General features: G+C 45.5%; 1 protein-coding gene and 1 non-coding gene across 4 annotated transcripts in view; both read right to left on the bottom strand.

Annotated features, from left to right (window-relative positions):
- Positions 1–18,060, bottom strand: part of RFTN1 (raftlin, lipid raft linker 1) — a 204,253-nt gene that overhangs the window by 91,850 nt on the left and 94,343 nt on the right. For all 3 annotated transcript variants that reach the window (XM_066245356.1, XM_066245354.1, XM_066245355.1), the window contains exon 4: positions 7,405–7,513. In XM_066245356.1, the coding sequence (XP_066101453.1) occupies positions 7,405–7,513 (109 nt within the window). The remainder of the gene's footprint in view (positions 1–7,404; positions 7,514–18,060) is intronic.
- TRNAA-AGC (transfer RNA alanine (anticodon AGC)) lies at positions 1,360–1,435 on the bottom strand. The gene has a single exon. It is a non-coding gene; the product is annotated as a tRNA-Ala (tRNA).

The raw sequence follows: 18,060 nt of genomic DNA, 5'->3' as shown, positions 1-18,060 counted from the left end.
AGAAGCATCAATTCTTCGTTGTGGCATCTTAGTTGTTGGTTGATTGCTTATTCGTTGATTGCTTTCTCATATGTGCCTTGATGGGGAGGGGTGCTATAGCAGAGTGTGTGACTTCTTACTCAAGCCAGCGACTTTGGGCTCACGCCAGTGAGCATGGGGTCATGTCTATGATTCCACACTCAAGCCAGTGACCCCACGCTCAAGCTGGTGAGCCCGCGCTCAAGCCAGCGGCCTCGGGGTTTCGAACCTGGGTCCTCTGCCTCCCAGTCCAACGCTCTATCCACTGCGCCACTGCCTGGTCAGGCTGCATTTCTCTTTCAACTTGTTCATTCACAAATATTTGTTAAATTCTGGAGACACAACAGTGAACAGGACACCCAGCCCCCAGCAATACCTCACTTCTCACCCTCAGTGTCTCTGCCCAGCCCGGAGCTCTTGTTTCTCTACCCTGGGGATGTGTTCAGTGGAGTGACACACCATTCTGCCTCCCCCCCTCCCCCCAGATCTGCCTTTTTTAAATGCCAGGATTCTCTTGGTTTGGGAAGAGATGGGAGTGCAGCAAGGAAAAGGAAGACTTTTTAACATAATTTCCCTTTCACTCTGAATTTACACTAATTAAATTAGATTCTCTGTACTGCACTTGTAGAAATGAGGCTCTGAATACTCAACAATCAGCCAGAAAAAAATGATGAGTCACTTATATACCACAGGCAAAGTTTCATAATCCTGGGGGTTGGGGAGCTTTTGTTTCATGAAAAGGAGCCAATGAGATTTTAAAAGTCTGCTGGTTCCTTTCTTTAGAGGTCAAGGTATAAGCAAAATCATTTGGTTCTCGGAGGAGCAATGCATCTAATTTAATCCAGGGCACTGAGTTTCTTTCTTTTTGTTCATTTATTGATTTTAGAGAGAAAGTTAGAGAGGAGGGAGGGAGGGTTGGGAGAGGAGATAGAGAAAGAAGAGAGAAAGAGAAAGAGAGAGAGAGAGAGAGAAACATCACCTTATTGCTCTATCTATTTATGCATTCATTGGCTGATTCTTTTTTTTTTTTTTTTTTTGCATTTTTCTGAAGCTGGAAACAGGGAGAGACAGTCAGACTACCGCATGCGCCTGACCGGGATCCACCCGGCACGCCCACCAGGGGGCGACGCTCTGCCCACCAGGGGGCGATGCTCTGCCCATCCTGGGCGTCGCCATGTTGCGACCAGAGCCACTCTAGCGCCTGAGGCAGAGGCCACAAAGCCATCCCCAGCGCCCGGGCCATCTTTGCTCCAATGGAGCCTTGGCTGTGGGAGGGGAAGAGAGAGACAGAGAGGAAGGCGCGGCGGAGGGGTGGAGAAGCAAATGGGCGCTTCTCCTGTGTGCCCTGGCCGGGAATCGAACCCGGGTCCTCCGCATGCTAGGCCGACGCTCTACCACTGAGCCAACTGGCCAGGGCCCATTGGTTGATTCTTGCATGTGTCCTGACAGAGGATCAAACCTGCAACCCTGGCACATAGGGATGATGCTCTAACCGAGGTCACCAAATTTCTGACTACACACTGGGACCCCCCACAAGACAAGGCAAGGGTCTGCCTCGCCTCTCCTCAATTGTTATCATTCCAAAGGCTCAGTGGTCCAGTGTGAAAGAAAATAAACTTAGTTCTAAGTAGACTGTGCCAGTCAGTGCTGCCCTCCATCATAAAAGAGAGTGACTCTAAGGACTAGAGCTCAGAGCTAAGGGCCTGAGGGGAAAGGCCCCCCGTTCTGGCCTGGACAATGCCAGGGAGTGTCTGTCCTTCTCCCGTCAGCAATGAGGCCTAGAGCCACAGACTCCACTCAGGGGGTGTGCTCCAAAATCTGTCCCTACGTACCAGACACAGCTGCACCCATGTGTCCCCCATGCCGCACCCTGCCTTCTGGCTGGGACAGCCCCACTCTGTCCCTGAGAGCTACGCGGAAGAGACAGCACTGCCCAGTGGTCACACACGTGGTTCAAATCCCAGCTGTGCCTTTCCCAGCTGTAAGTCTGGGCAAACTGCATAGCTTCTCTGCACCCCAGTTTGTTCACCTGTAAAATGGGGCTGGGTATTCAGAGGAGTATAATGCATGTAATGTAAAGCCCTTTAGCACAGGGTCTGCCTGGCACGTAGGGGTGAGGGTTCCTCTGTGGTGTAAAATCCTATTCAAAATTCAAATAAACCTACAGACACATAAATGTGGACCAATAGCATAGAATCAGTCAGAGAAATCAACCCCTACCCTCTGGCTTTTCTGTACTCTGGTCCCAGAGGAATCTCTGCCGTAGGAGTCCAGGGGTTCCACGCCACTTCCTGCTTGATTCACTTAACCTGGCTCGAGTAGGGCTCTTGTTTCATGGGCTCAGAAGAACCCTGCCCAGCCCTGGCCAGATAGCTCTCAGCTGGTTAGAACATCGTCCAGATACTCAGAGGTTGTCGGTTTGATTACTGGTTGGGGCACATATAGGAACAGACTGATGTTTCTGTTTCTTTCGCTCTTCTTTTTTCTCTAAAACCAATAAATATTTTTTTTTTAAAAAAAGAACCCTGCCCTGAACAGGCTTCTTCCTCTCTCTGTCCATCTCACACACCAGCCAAGCAGGATTTGACTCTTTCTCAGCCTTGAACCAGAAACAGCACTGTCCCGCTTGATCCTCCATTGCTGAAGGAGTCTGTCTCTCTCACTTTTTAGAGCCCTCACTGTGTCCCACATCTCTCTAAAACCTCCCCCTGGCCTCCCAGCCTGGCCGCAGAACCTCTGTCTGGCTCCACCCAAATCCAGTGACCGCCCACCGGTGCCTTCCCTACGAAAGTGGAAGGACCAGCCCTGGCCCCATCACTTTGCTGCCCCAGCCCCTAGGCCAAGGGTCCCCAAACTACGGCCCGCAGGCTGCATGCGGCCCCCTGAGGCCATTTATCCGGCCCCCACCGCACTTCCAGAAAGGGCACCTCTTTCATTGGTGGTCGGTGAGAGGAGCATAGTTCCCATTGAAATACTGGTCAGTTTGTTGATTTAAATTTACTTGTTCTTTATTTAAAATATTGTATTTGTTCCCGTTCTGTTCTTTTTTACTTTAAAATAAGATATGTGCAGTGTGCATAGGGATTTGTTCATAGTTTTCTTTATAGTCCGGCCCTCCAACGGTCTGAGGGACAGTGAACTGGCCCCCTGTGTAAAAAGTTTGGGGACCCCTGCCCTAGGCAAAGCCCTCGCCTCCTATGAGCTCAGTTTCTGCCTGTGAAGAAGGGAGATACCACTGCCAGGTGGCTTCTTGAACAGAATTCTTGTGAAGCACAAACCAGAAAATGTGTAACATGTGCAATGACTGAAAACTTTAGAGAGCTTCCCAAACATATAAGCACTTTCCCAAAACCCTCCGAAGAATGTAATCAGACGATGAACCTGTAGGCTCTTTATTCCGTATCACTGTCTCTTTTACAGTCTGCTGGGAACTCTGAAGAATAGGAAATTCAAAGAGGCCCCACAAAGCCACCAGCCACGCAGGACTGGCTCCAGAAGTCCCTGGCGGCTGAGCCTTTGTCTCCAAGGAACGGAGACGGCACCACCCTCCCCGAGCCTCTCAACTCCTTGTCCCTTGAGCATTTGGTTTTAGGATTTGGAAAACACAGTCTCTCCAAGTCTGCCCATAAATCTGAATTTCAAATGTACTGCGGTCTATAATAAATAATTTACATAAAGGGCCGGTTGGATGGAGCACAGCAGGATACAAGAGGGAAAAACAGAAGGCAGAAAGCAGTAGCCCAGATTTAATTTGATCAGCCAAAGTACGCAGAGGCAGCCTTCGACCACACGGAAAGGAAGCAGAGCATCTTTTCCCATCTCCCTTCGCCCTCGGTGAAAAATCATGATGGAGGGGGAGCTATAAACTATGGATCTTTAGCTAATTTGACATGACACCGATACAAACGACTTTATTCTCCCTGAATGTGGACAATAATGAAATTGTCTCACCCGCCTTTTCTATCCATGTTCTCTATCCCAAAGTTCTCATTTGAAACATTTGGTGGAAAAAGAATACTGGGGCATTGTTCTTAAGAGAAAAAAAAATTTTTTTGAATCCCTTTGAGTTAAATTCTAATATGCAGAGAAGACCAGAAGCTTATCCAGCGTGATGATACAATGACAAAATGAGTTAATTACCAACTCATCGTTAAGACAGATGTACTTGTCATAGGAACAGGCGCCATTATTTCACACGAAATAATGACCCAGATAAAAAGTAATGACTGCAAGCTGTGGCCGCCAGTGGCACAGCTTCATCTTGGCCTAAGTGAATGGCAATTAACAAGTGCCACTGCTACGCCCAGAGACGGGGACCAAGCTATTCATTACGGGTATACTGGAAAACACAAACACACAGGAAGCTCCCGTGGTCTTCCACCCGTGTGACGACAGAAAAACTGACACATCTGTACAATTCTGCCTTCAGCTGGACCAGCTGCTGACCCAGTGGAGGGGCTTTCGGCCCGCCTCTGCTCTTTGCACCCGAGAGGTGGTATTTTGTCCAGAAATCCTGCCCAACGACAGAATAGAGAACTGGAGGAGAGGGGGCCCCGTTCCATCCATTTGTCTCTCTTCTCCTGGTTGCCATGGCCACTGGCCTAGAAACTAAAGCCACTGCCAGCACGGACAGCCAGAAATGCTGGGTTCTCCCAGGTCCTGCCCTCGGCCGTGTGGGTGTAGGTGCGAATGCTAGGGCCACCTCAGCACGCCTGGGCTCTCCAAGGCGGGAAGCGACGCTCCCACCCTGCTGTCCAGGCCCACGACCCACCTCTCTAGGGAGAGGGGCAGGGGCGAGAGACCAGCCCACACCCTGGGAGACAAAGTCTGGGGCAGAAATCCCAGGGCTGCCCTAGTCTATCCGGAACCAATACTTTTTACTGGAAAGCCAGGTGTACAGCAGGTGCAGGATGACACAATGGGCTTTAAAGTGTGTCATTTTTAAAATGTAAAAATCTAATTATGAAACAAACCATCAGATACTGATACACACACACACACCCCTACACACAAAATCCGTGCAGGGGGTGGGGCAAAAGAATGGTTAAATGAGAGTAAAAGTTTTCCATAAAAACTGCCTTGCCCTCTGGGGCTAATAAACCATAACTTTTGAGGTTATCTCTGCCTCTTCTGGGCAGATGTCCATCTACACGTCGGACACTACAGATACACAACATTTGAGTGCCTGCTAGTAAGTCTGCTGTCTCCTTAAGACCCGATATGGGCACAATGCAATGGATCAGCTAAGCAAGGAGCAGGTTTGGTTAAGACTAAAGCACCAAATCACATGTTTCTAAAAGAGCACATCTGACAGTACAGCCAGAGCTTCATGCCCTCCTCCTACCCACTTACCCTTAAATATTCCAGGCATCTGAATCTTAATTACAAAACCATTTCTTTCTTTTAATTTTTCTTAAGTGAGAAGCAAGGAGGCAGAGTGACAAGACTCCCACATGCACCCAACCAGGATCCACCCGACAAGCCCCCTACCAGGTGATGCTCTGCCCATCTGGGGTTGGTGCTCCATTGCTTGGCAACCAAGCTATTTTAGTGCCTGAGGTGAGGCCATGGAGCCATCCTCAGCACCAGGGGCCAACTTGCTCCAACCGAGCCATGGCTGCAGGAGGGGAAGAGAGAGATAGAGATAGAGACAGAGAAGAAAGAGAAAGAGGGATGGAGAAGCAGATGGTCACTTCTCCTGTGTACTCTGACTGGGAATCGAACCTGGGATGTCCATATGTTGGGCTGACATTCTACCAATGAGTCAACTAGCCGGGGCCACAAAACCATTTCTAATACTATCCCCGCCCCCCCCACCCCCCCAGGACTCAGATCATCACAGGGTAAATTTCACCTCTCAGATGTCCTTAAGACCATTTTATCTGTAGCGATACAGAGAAGATAGCCCTATTTAAACAGATGTCTATAGGAGCTATACAAATACTCGTGTTTTAGGGCTTATGCATGTGTGAACAAATATTGCTTCCCCTCATTTCTTAAGTAATAGAATTTTACCAGAGTGGAAAGAGCAAAATCCATTGTCCTAGTAAAACCACCAGACATTTTGACTTAAGAGTTCATCTGTTTCCTAGTCTACAGCCTTGGCCCCTACCATAAATGAGTGGCTATTTCCAGGGCCTTGTAAAGCTTGAACACTCAATAAATGTCCAAGGGAGGGAGGCAGGAAGGCAACAACAAAAAAGAATCACTGGGTGTTTAAAGGGACAATCTAATTATTTCACTCTGCTGCAAAATTCCTCTCTCTAGCCTCCCGCCGCTTTTATAGCTAAGCCCCTGTCCCTGCTCCCAGCTCTATCACACATTCTCTTTCTTCCCCAAAGGTCCTCTGATCTTCTGATTCCCCTCGCTCGTCCTGCCCCAGGCCTTCGCACATGCTGCTCCCACTGTCTGGAGGGCTCCCCAACCTGCCCAGCCCACTCCCACACCAGCTAACCCCTCCTCATCCCTCTGTCTCAGCTCCAGCCACTCTCCCTCCTGGTAAAGCTCAGCCCACTCCTCCAGGGTTTACCTGCCTGTATGATGACAGCAGGGCAGGGACTAGGCCTATTTTTTTTCTCTGTATCCAAGCACCTAGAACTATTTCTGGCCCAAAGTCAGAAATAGCCAACACAGTTATTAATGGGTTCACTAGCTGACTGACTGACTGGATCTCAAACAAATCACAATCACCTCTACAGGATGGGGAATTGTCAATTCCTGTCGAAGACTGGGCAAGGGAAAACAAGATAATAAGCACTAAGCAATGAACTGAGCCCCGTTTGGGCAAGGGCATTCCTTCTGCATAACTGCCACCATGTCATCATACTGAAACTCAAGCGGACCCTGCAATTAGGCGGCAAACCTCAAACGGCATGAAGAGGACTTCAAAAGCCACAGACATTTCTGGGAAGACAAGGAATCCCCTGAAACTAGGCAACTTTCCCTGGTACAACTACATGCATGTGGCCACAGGTTTGGGGCATGCTCCCACACCAGGACGGAAGGGGGCTAGTGGCAACGGAGACCCACAGGACGTATGGAAAGTAGGATCTGGGAGGTTCACACCACCGTGAAGATTTGAGGGGAATCATGGCAGTGGGGCCACAGTCCTGTCAGTTGTTAATGTCTCTCTTGCTTTAAAAGGCAGGATCTGGAGTCCTGCCATCCTGGGAGGGAAGAGGAGGCCATGCTGGTCCAGAGTCAAGTTCAGACTGAGCAATGTGTGGGAGGGGCTACCCCCTCCCCTTCCCATGGGACTGCTCAGAGACCCAGCTCAGAGAGGCTCCGGCCCACCCGCGGAGTACAGCAGACCAGCCCCAAGCCAGCCCCTTTCCTGTTCTCTCGGGGGAGAGAGCCTGGTCAACAGTATCTGACTGTGGGGTTCACCTGCTTGATGAACTCCGGGATGATTTTTTGGTCTGTCAGGTGAACTAAGGAGGAACAGCAATCTACTTCCAGGCTGTAGCCTTCACTGTGAAGATCACTTTTCTGAGACCTGAAGAGAGAGGAAAACACATAGGCAAGAATTACAATTTTGCACTATAGATATATAAAGGGTAGATGTTTAATAAAACCCTAAATTATTTCCTGAAAGTGCCAAAAAGGCACTGCTGAAAATAATTGATGATAAACAATTCAAATAATATAGAAAAATCTATATCATGGAAAGACCTCCCAGACAAATCATCAAGTAAAAGACACCATTCTAGAATGATGGGTTAGCACAATATGGCTCATACATTAAACAACAACACACACACACACATACACACACGCATACACACACATACACCTCAGTGAAATGTATCTTTAATACATTAGCTGTATCTCTTTAGCTAGATCTCTAATTTTTTGACTTTTTGTGAACAGAATACATTAATCACTTAGAAAATTTTAAAATATTTAAGACTTTTAAAAGCAGTGGTTCCCAACCCCCGGGCCAGGGACCGGTACCGGTCCGTGGGCCATTTGGTACCAGTCCACAGAGAAAGAATAAATAACTTACATTATTTCTGTTTTATTTATATTTAAGTCTGAACGATGTTTTATTTTTAAAAAATGACCAGATTCCCTCTGTTACATCCGTCTAAGACTCACTCTTGACGCTTGTCTCGGTCACGTGATACATTTATCTGTCCCACCCTAAAGGCCGGTCCGTGAAAATATTTTCTGACATTAAACTGGTCCACAGCCCAAAAAAAGGTTGGGACCACTGTTTTAAAAGGTTCAATTCTTATAGAGGACAATCTAGCAAAATCTCTCAAAATTAGAAATGCATTAAGAAAAGAACTATGAGGCAACTCAAGCAGAAATTCTGGGGAAACAGTGGACGGCAGCCTCCTGGGCAGGCAGAGATGTCCAGCGTGCCTCCACCATGACCCTGCACAGCCGGTGGGATGGCTTCCCTCCCTCCTACCACACAGGTGTGCATGTGACACCATGCTATGCACATTCAGGAGAAACAGAGGCGATGGTCACCAGAAGGACATTTTACCACTTCCGCCATTCCTCTTCAGGGGCTCCTGGATGGCACGACTTGGATCTGAGGATCCTCTGGAAGCCACTGGCTGCCAGAAATGGAAGGCGAGTCCTTGGCCCAGGCTGATGTAAGGCAACAGAAAGTGGGGCTATAGCTAAGGGTCGACAGAACACGCTCTCCCCTCATGGGGAGTGAAGTTTAGAGACCCAGACCCTGGGCTCTGTCCAGGACCCGTATCACATACACAGCCACTCTCCACTGGCTGACGGGCTGACAAGCCCACTGACGAGGAGCTCCACCAATGAGGAACCCATGCCATCCCTGAGAAACCTGGTGTGGCCAGAAAATTCCTAAAAAGTAGGCACTTTCACACTGAACTCCTGAGACATACTTATCCCACCAAAAATGTTTCCACATACATATTTACTATAATATTTCTAAAATGAATTAGTAAGATCAGTATATAGCATTCAAAGCAATTTATTCTAGTATTAATAATCTGGGTATGAATTATATGAAACACAAAAATGAAAATATTAAAGATTTGGTTTTCCCAAGTGTACAAGTATTATTGGGGGAGTAAACACCAAGATCATATTTTGATTTAATTTTTTCTTCTAACATATTCTTTCAGGAGTAGGGACTGAGGTATATACTTCTGAAATATAGAAGAATAAACAGGGCCCTGGCTGGCTGGCTCAGTGGTAGAGCATTAGCCTGGTGTGTGGATGTTCTATGGTTGATTTCCAGTCACGGCACAAAGGAGAAGCACCTATCTGTTTCTCCCTCCCTCCCCCGCTTGCTTTTCTCTCTCTTCCCTACCTATAGCCATGACTCGATTGGAGAGAGTTGGCTCTGAGCACTGAGGCTCTAAGAACAGCTTGGTTGCTGAGCAATGGAGCAATGCCCCAAATGGGCAATCGCCTCTTAGTGGGATTGCCAGGTAGATTCCAGTTGGGGTTTATACAAAGTCTGTCTCTGCCTCCCCTCCCCTCACTGAATAATAATAATAATAATAATAATAATAATAATAATAATAAAAAACAGATTCCCTCCTGCTCAAACTGGGATAAACTAATTCCAAAAGAATAAGCCAATTTTGTACTCCACCCTTCTTGCCTTACAAGCTTCATCACAGACTAGACTCGTGCTCTCATTTCTCCCCTACAATGTTATTCCCCCGCCCCCAAACAAAAGACATACTCAGAGGAACTAAAGCAGAAGAACACAGACTTTTGAAAGAGAAGACTTGGTCATGACACACGATCATCTGTTTTATGTGGGCTCTCAAACAATAAAGACAGACGTGGGAGGTAGAAAGTTCTAAAGACGTGCAATCCCAGCTGCTCTGCCGCATGGAGACTAATGTCAGACCGTGTGAGGTGATTTATAAAGACCCACAGAGATCTTAAATGATTGAGCCGGGGAAACAGTAATTATTTTAAATAAGTCCACACTGTATTTCCTTGGTTAAACACCCATAGGATGAATGGAGGGAAGAACAGGGTCTTCAAGCAACTCAACACCCAGATGCATAAGAGATCATCTTTAGCACATGATTGAATAACTACCATCTCTGCTTCCACAACAAGAAGTCCTGTAAGAAGAAAGACAGCACTGGTGCATTCTGTCACCTAGTTAACTGAGTTATAACTGAACCGAAAGAAGTACAAAAGATCAACAACAATCAGCATTATTTACAAGTTTTCTAGATGAAATGAAAAAAGTCATATCCTGGTCTATGGTCTCTTGGAAAAGTAAACCCAACGCATATTGGAGGAACAGATGATACACTGATAAGTCTCCCCTTGCCTTTAGGAATTACCTCCACAATCTGAAATGAAAGGGGAATAACAATGAAGAGTGTCTGAAGGGAGAGGAGGTGACAAAGACCTCTGACTCCTCTGAGGACAGGAGATGGCAGTGAGGGTGCTGGGCCAGAGCTGGGTGGAGGGCACAGTCACACAGGAACCCTCCCCCTGCCACAAACCCTATGAAAAACAGCATCAAATACACAAGCAAAGGGCTGCCTGTAGGGCTGTTAGAGGGAGTTTCTGGGCGCCTCAGTACTGGGCGTGGTAGTACATGGTTACCATGGTGAACGTACACGCCACCCCTAGTGAGCTACACCTACACCTCCTGGAGTTTAAGCCTTCGTACAATTCTGCTCGTTGAGTGGGGGAGGGACCTGCAACTTGCTTCCCATCCGCAGAACCCAGCCAAGGGGGTGGGATGTCACTCCTGTGGTTACGCTGCACTGTGAGACTGGAGCGAGAGACTCCCCTTGCTGGCTTTGAAGAAATAAGCTGCCATGTTGTGACAGGGCAGACGGCAAGGAACGGTGGCAGCCCCTGAACAACAGCCAGCAAGCAACAGGAATCTCAGTCCTACGACTGCAAGGAGGTGAATTCTTCCAGCAACCTGTGGCAGCACGGAAGCAGACCATTCCCCAGTCAGGCCTCTGATGAGACCGCAGGTCCAGCCAACATCTATCATGTAGCCTGGATTGATCTAAGCAGAGAACACAGAGAAGCGACAGAAACTGTGATGTATGTTGTTTTGAGCTACTAGAAGTTTGGTAATTTATTGCAGAGCATAGGAAATGAATACCAGTTGCTGAGGAGGAAAATGTGGCAGCTTCATGCTCAGAACAGGCCTCCCACTGGTGGCCAGATGTAGGCCCAGGACCACAGATCCAGTCAGACACACTTGAGATCAAGCACTGCCTGGTGATGATTATTCTGTGTCCCCGAGGGCAAAGCCACCCTGGCACAGAAAAGTAGACACCCCCCAGCAAGTGATTCCAAAGGCCATGGTCTGGCCCTCAGAAGCATCACAATAGGAGGGGACAGATATTCTGCAGGCAATCAGGTTCCTAAGGAAGAAACATTTAGCTGAAATGCCCAGCTGGGCAGGCATCAGCCACCCTCCTTTGTTTCCTCAAAGGTCATGTCCTTGTGTCATCCTGGAAAAGGACATGGGAAACCATCAAACTTCCCCTGGACTTAAAGCCCAGGTGGTTTCCACTTCCGAAAAGGCCAGAGAGATCTGGGTTTACACCAGAAGGATGGAAGATGCGGGATTAACTACCAGCCAAAGCCTCCCCGATCTGGAAATGAACACCAAACACTGAGATTAAATGTAGGCGTGCATGAGAAAGGCATGGCTAGCAATGAAATGCGCTTCCCATCTCCCTCCAAAGCCTACTCCAGAATTCCCTCTAGATTTACTAGTAGCAGCTACAGGTTCTAAAGTGAACTAGAAGTGGATCATTTACCCCCTGTGTGCCTTGGGACAATGTGTTTAAATGTGCTGTCTCTCAGTTTCTTTCACTTTTAAGTGGGAATATCGTGAGTAGTGTCTCTTAGCATCGTTGTAAAGATAAATAAGACAAAGGCGCGCAAAGCCTTCGCTTGGCACAGAGCGTGGCATGAGGTCAGGGCTCAACAAATACTAGCTGCTGCTGATCTATTACTATCATTTGTAATCGCAGTCTTTATTTTACCTTCCTAGCACTACTTTCAGTTCTAATAGTTCATTCAATAAACACTGACCACACTGTTACTATGTACTAGACATTAAACTTTGGCACACATCAATAGAAGGACAAAATCTTTGCCCTTACAGAACTTACAACCTAGTGGGGGCATCCACGTGAGTACGTAACATAATAGTATTTGAAAGGGTGGTTTCAGTGTAAACGGAAAAGAAACAGAGCAAGGTAAGGAGAACCAGGAGGGAGGAGGGGAAGCCACAGTTTTGCTGAGAATGGTCAGGGTGGCCTCACTGAGAAGGTGATATCTGGAATAAAGATCTATAGGAGGTAAGGGAGTTGGCCATGCTGATATCCAGGAAAGAGCTTCCAGGCAGAGGGAAGAGTTAAGGCAAAGGCCCTTAGCCGAGGCCATGCAAAGAGGGGCCTTGTGGTCAGAGCTCAGTGACAAAGGACAGAGGAGGAAGAGGGGACAAATCAGAAAGCCATGAGGAAACTGGATATGGCAGACCCTGCAGGCCATGATGAAGACAGTGGCTTTCCTTGAGAATGTCAAGGGAAGTCCTTAGAGGGTGTTGAACAGAGAAGTGACATGACCTGGTTTATTTGAAAAGGGTCCCTCTGGCTTGAGGGGTGGGGGTGGCTAGGAGGCTAGCTCAGTGGTCCAGGCGGGAGATGATGGCATCTCAAGTGAGCTAGCAGTGGTGAGAAGTGCTGGATTCCAGGGATATTTTTTAAGGTGGAACCTTCAAGACTTCCTTATGGACAGGTTGTGGGGCATGAAGGAAGAAAGCCGATGTAGATAACTTTAAGGATTTCTTGCCTGGCACCTAGGAGAATGGGTGAACGTGTCACGGCTATGATCGTGAAAGCTGCTAGTGGCCCAGGCAGGGGGAGATCTGTCAGTCCGTTTCAGATGTGCTTAATTCGACATATCAAGCAGACAGCCAGGTAGATATGTCGGTAGACAGTGTAATAATACATATTTGAGTCTGTATTTCAGGAGATGGGGCTGGAGGTGTAAATTTGGGTGTCATCAGCTTCCAGATGATATCTAAAGCATGAGACTAGATGAGATTGCAATTAATGTAAAGAAAGCTCAAGGACTGAGCTTTGGGACCATGAGGAGGTTGGGGACAAAAGAGGAGAAAGAGACAAAGGAGGTAAAGAAGGAATAACTAGGGAGGAAGGAAGAAATCCAAGAGGCCATGCTGTCCTGGACGTCAAATCAACGGACACATCAAGGAGGACAGGAACCACCCTGCCAGCTGCTTCAATTACCAAATTTATTATCTTCTCTTCCATTTCCTTATCTTTTAGAAGTCTTAAGAAGGAAATTGGATTTTCACCCTATGGAAATAGGGAAGAAGAAATCTGTTTACACTTAATATATGATTATCTTGTAACATGGACCAATTATCAAATTAATCAGTGGATCCAGCTTAGGATAGTTGGCTCCTTGAAAAACAGTATCATCTTCCTGCTGATTCTGATAAATGGGTCATTTCTCAAAAACAGCTTGGAGAAAAATTAACTAAAAAGAGCTCTGACCTATGTCACATCTTGTGGCCCTCACTTGTGCACAACACGAGAATTGAGAGGGGTTTACTTCCAACCATTCCAAGGGCTTTTCTGAAAGGAAGAGGAAATAAAAGGATATTGCTGAGCAGAGATGCAATGTCCTGAAAGCCAAGAACGAAGAAGACCAAATGAATTCAAATGTTTAGACCAGTGATGTTCAACCAGTGTACCATGAGAATTTTTAAAACATGCAATGCCTGCCTATTTAGTCAGGGGCACTGACCTCTTCTCCCTTAGATCATCACATTAAAAAAATGACAACGGCCAACGCAACACTAGTCATCTGGCGTCAGACCAGCCGAAAATATATTTTTTTGGTGTGTCACAGCATTTTAGTAATTAGTTTATGTGTGCCACGAGATGACAAAGGTTGAAATTCGCTGGTGTAGAGTGTAATAATGGAGGGTTGACAAGGCACAAAAACAGTGTGGTCCTGCCGGCCTGAGACCCTGGAAGAGCACCTGAGACATCAGGACCCATCAGATTTCTAAAAAGCCATCATAACATGACAATTAATGCCGTGATGCCCTCTTTTGCATCCAGAAACTGAAAGAGTATATTAATAGAAAAAACTGATAAAATGAAAATAAAACCCTCAGTGAAGCAGGTGTATGGAAACTCTCTATACTTTCTTTGTAACCTTTCTGTTAAATCTAAAATGATCCCCAAATAGACTTTATTTAATTTTTTCTATTTATTGATTTGAGAGAGAGAGAGGAAAGAGAGACAAAGAAACATCAATGGGTTGTTCCACCACCCACGCACTCACTGGTTGATTCCTGTGCGTGCCCTGACCAGGGAGGGACCCAAACTACAAACTTCGCGCATTGGGATAACACTCTAACCAACTGAGCTACATGGCCAAGGGCAGAATTTATTTTATAAAACAAAAGAAAGAAAGCCATCATATACTGGGGGGTTTTGTGTGTTTGTTTTGGTTCTCTAGTTTTTCTTCTCTGAGTCAGTGTTTCTAGTTCTAAACTACACCAACACCCTTGCGTGATTATATTCACATAGGAGATCCCTCTAATCGCATGAGGTCAATGACTGAAATAGCTGAGTCTGGGCAAGAAAAGAATAATCTCCTTTGATATACCCCAACTTTAGGCACTGGAACAATCCAACGAGCAAACCATGGGCTCTACGAATCATACAGGGTTTCTTACAGGGCAAGCAGTCTCAGTCCTGGCCGAGCCCACCTTGGGATCACTCGGGGAGTTCTCACAAATTCTGATTCAATTAGAATAAGGTATGACTGGGGCAAAGGAACTTTGGAAACTCCCCCCGTGATTCTAAGGTGCAGTCAGAGGGAAGAACCACTGCCCAGGCAGGGTGTGTTATACCGGAACTATAACTACCATTCTGATTGTTCATGGGAGATAACTAAACAGGTTATAAAAAAGAGAAATGTCAGAAAGAATGACTTGTAGAAACTGGAATTCAGACTCTTCTACCCTCAGAAGAAGACAAACCTCCCAGGTAAAGAAGCAGAGATAAGGGGAATATAAGTTAGAAACTTTCCTACAGCTATGCCTCTTTTGGTCAGAAAAACTCAAAGACGCTTCCAACTTTTTTTAAATTCTTTATTGGGGTAAAATACAGAACATTTACTGTTGTAACCATGTCTAAGTGTACAATTCAGTGTTATTCAGTAGATTCACCAGGTTGTGTAACCATCACCACTATTCATTTCCAGAGCTTTTTTCATTATGCCAAACAGTCCTCGCTTGTTTGACACTTTATAAGTAGGACTTGGCCCCAAAACGAATGTGAACTAGTAGAAAATTTAAATAAATGCTTGTCAAACATGCACACAAAAGTAGATTTAGACACAGAGCATGTGTGTACCCACCTTCCCTAGTGTAAGGCAGGAGGACAAAGAGCCCACATGCTGAAGTACCTAAGATGTCAACACACTTGGCCACGGTGTCAGAGTTGTTTAAGACCATAATCAAGACCACCCACCCCGTGTCACACTACCTGATTGCTCATACACACATACACACATACACAAACATCTACGGTAATAAAAAGAGCTCCACCAGGAGATCCTCGCTCATTACAACTCTCAAGTCTGCAAGAGTTGTGTGGTCACTCCCCAGGCATCCAGTCAAAAGGTCAGCCAACGGAGGCAAACTTGAAGGTCCACAAACAATGACTGAAAGAGGAATTTTCGACCAGAACGCATAATCTACAGACTTTGTTCTCAATAAAATTTATAGGAATAGTCTTCATGTGCAGCAAGGAATATGCTCTTTCCTATTTCTAAACACAGTCACGCCAGATACCCTTTCACATAGCTGTTTCTGAGAGCCATGTGGCTGCAGACAAACCTGTCTACACCAGGAGGGAAGTCACAGTGCAGGAGTGGTGTTGAGCGGCAAGTGCCATGTCACTATAGCAATGGCTCTCAAAGTGTGCGCCAGGGCGCACTGGTGCGCCTTAGAAGATTTCCAGGTGCGCCCTGTGGTATTCCAGAGAAATATGTGCCTGTTGGGGACCAAAAAAACCAACAGGGTTTTTGGAGTTTAGATTTTGGGGGACAGAGGTGTGGGGAATTGGCTATAAGCTGACAGTCTGCCCAACCCCTCACCTCACTTGCCTGATTAGGTTGCAAAAGGCTGTTAAGCTGTGGTGCTGGATTGTTTACACTACACCCCATGTTCCCTGGAAAGACTGGAGGCAAGTTTCTTCTTATCCTTTGTTTGGTGTAAAGTTAAGATGATATGTATGGTGGGGGTTTTCTGCACTTGGTAAAATTCTTGGGTTGCCTTAGAAACATGATCAAAGATCTCATTGATTTGCTAATGGCCCACTTTGCTCTATAAATAAAGAAAGATGTGGTTTTGGGGTGCACTTTGTTCTTGCCAGCAGCAATTACAGGTCCTCCCGACCCTATATTTTCTTAATTCTGTGTATTTTCTTAATTCTGCACCATTTCCACTCGGGACCTGGAATTACTAGCTGCGCTGGTTTGTAGCATGTGCCAGATAAAAAAATAAATATAGTTACTCTATTATACCATTTCATTACGGAAATAGCGCTCTTTTTGTTAACACATCATTATTATATTTATTATTAGCACATCATTGTATTATTTTTAGATAAATACACCCAAATAAAATGGATAGATTTCTCGAAAAGATATTGAAGAATACAATTCTGGAAGTGAGCAAAAGTTAAGTGTAAATAAAATAGTACTTGAAGGCTGACGGGCAGAATTTAATTTATAGCATTTTCCATCACTTAACACTGAACTCTACGATTGGATTAGAAACCCATTCATGGAAGCTTCAAGTGATTTTGGTTTAACATTAATAGAAGAAAAACTGGCAGCTATACCCACTGATTGTGGATTGATGATTAAACATAAGGAATTGTTTCTTGAAGCCTTTTGGATTTCTATAAAAGAAGAATATGTGGCAATATCTAAAAAAGCTTTGAACATTCTACTACAATTTTCAACATCCTATTTTATGTGAATTAGGATTTTCTACCCTCACCACAATTAAGAGTAAAAAGAGAGAAATTCTTCAACGTGTTGATGAGGAAATGAGAGTTTGTATATGCCTAAACATTGAAAAAATTGCTAGGACACATCAGGCTCATGTTTCTCGTAAACACAAGAATGAAAAAACTTAACACATTCGTGCCGGGACCTGCTGAATTTACTAAATCTTACTAAGAATGTATCTATATATATAAAAAGGTAACTTTTTTGTCGTTTTTTTATTTTTTAACTCCTCTTTTTTACGAATTCTAAAAAGTATAACTCAAAAAATGTAACATAAAAATGTTTTTTAATGTCAGAATAAATTGAATTTTGTTGTATTTATTTCGTTTAATTACCATAAAAGCACACTTGGCCTTTATATTTTTTTCTTTAATATTTGACTTATTATTACATATTTCTCAGAAATTAGTATATAGTGCACCTACAATTATTTGTAGAATTTTAAATGTGCCCCAACTTCAAAAAGTTTGAGAACTGCTGCACTGTAAGTATTGGGGAGACAATGGGAATATTGGAAACTATGGTAACCTGGGAAGTTTGTTTCTCAGCCATCACATTAGGAATTCCAGGTCAGGGTTGCCAAATCTTCCAATCTATATATATTGATATTTTTAATTTAGACAGTAAATTGAATAGGGTGAGATTGGTCAATAAGAGTAGATTTCAGGTAAATATCTTTATAGCATTTGAACTGTTGATTGTGTTGTGTGTCCATCACCCAAAGTCAAATCTTCCAATATATATATATATATTTTTGTATTTTTCTGAAGCTGGAAATGGGGAGAGACAGTCAGACAGACTCCCACCAGGGGCGACGCTCTGCCCACCAGGGGGCGATGCTCTGCCCCTCCGGGGCGTCGCTCTGCCGCCACCAGAGCCACTCTAGCGCCTGGGGCAGAGGCCAAGGAGCCATTCCCAGCGCCTGGGCCATCTTTGCTCCAACGGAGCCTCGGCTGCGGGAGGGGAAGAGAGAGA

The sequence above is a fragment of the Saccopteryx bilineata genome, chromosome 10 (genome assembly GCF_036850765.1).
Source record: "Saccopteryx bilineata isolate mSacBil1 chromosome 10, mSacBil1_pri_phased_curated, whole genome shotgun sequence".
Taxonomy (NCBI): domain Eukaryota; kingdom Metazoa; phylum Chordata; class Mammalia; order Chiroptera; family Emballonuridae; genus Saccopteryx; species Saccopteryx bilineata.
This window is presented reverse-complemented; position numbering and strand designations above follow the sequence as displayed.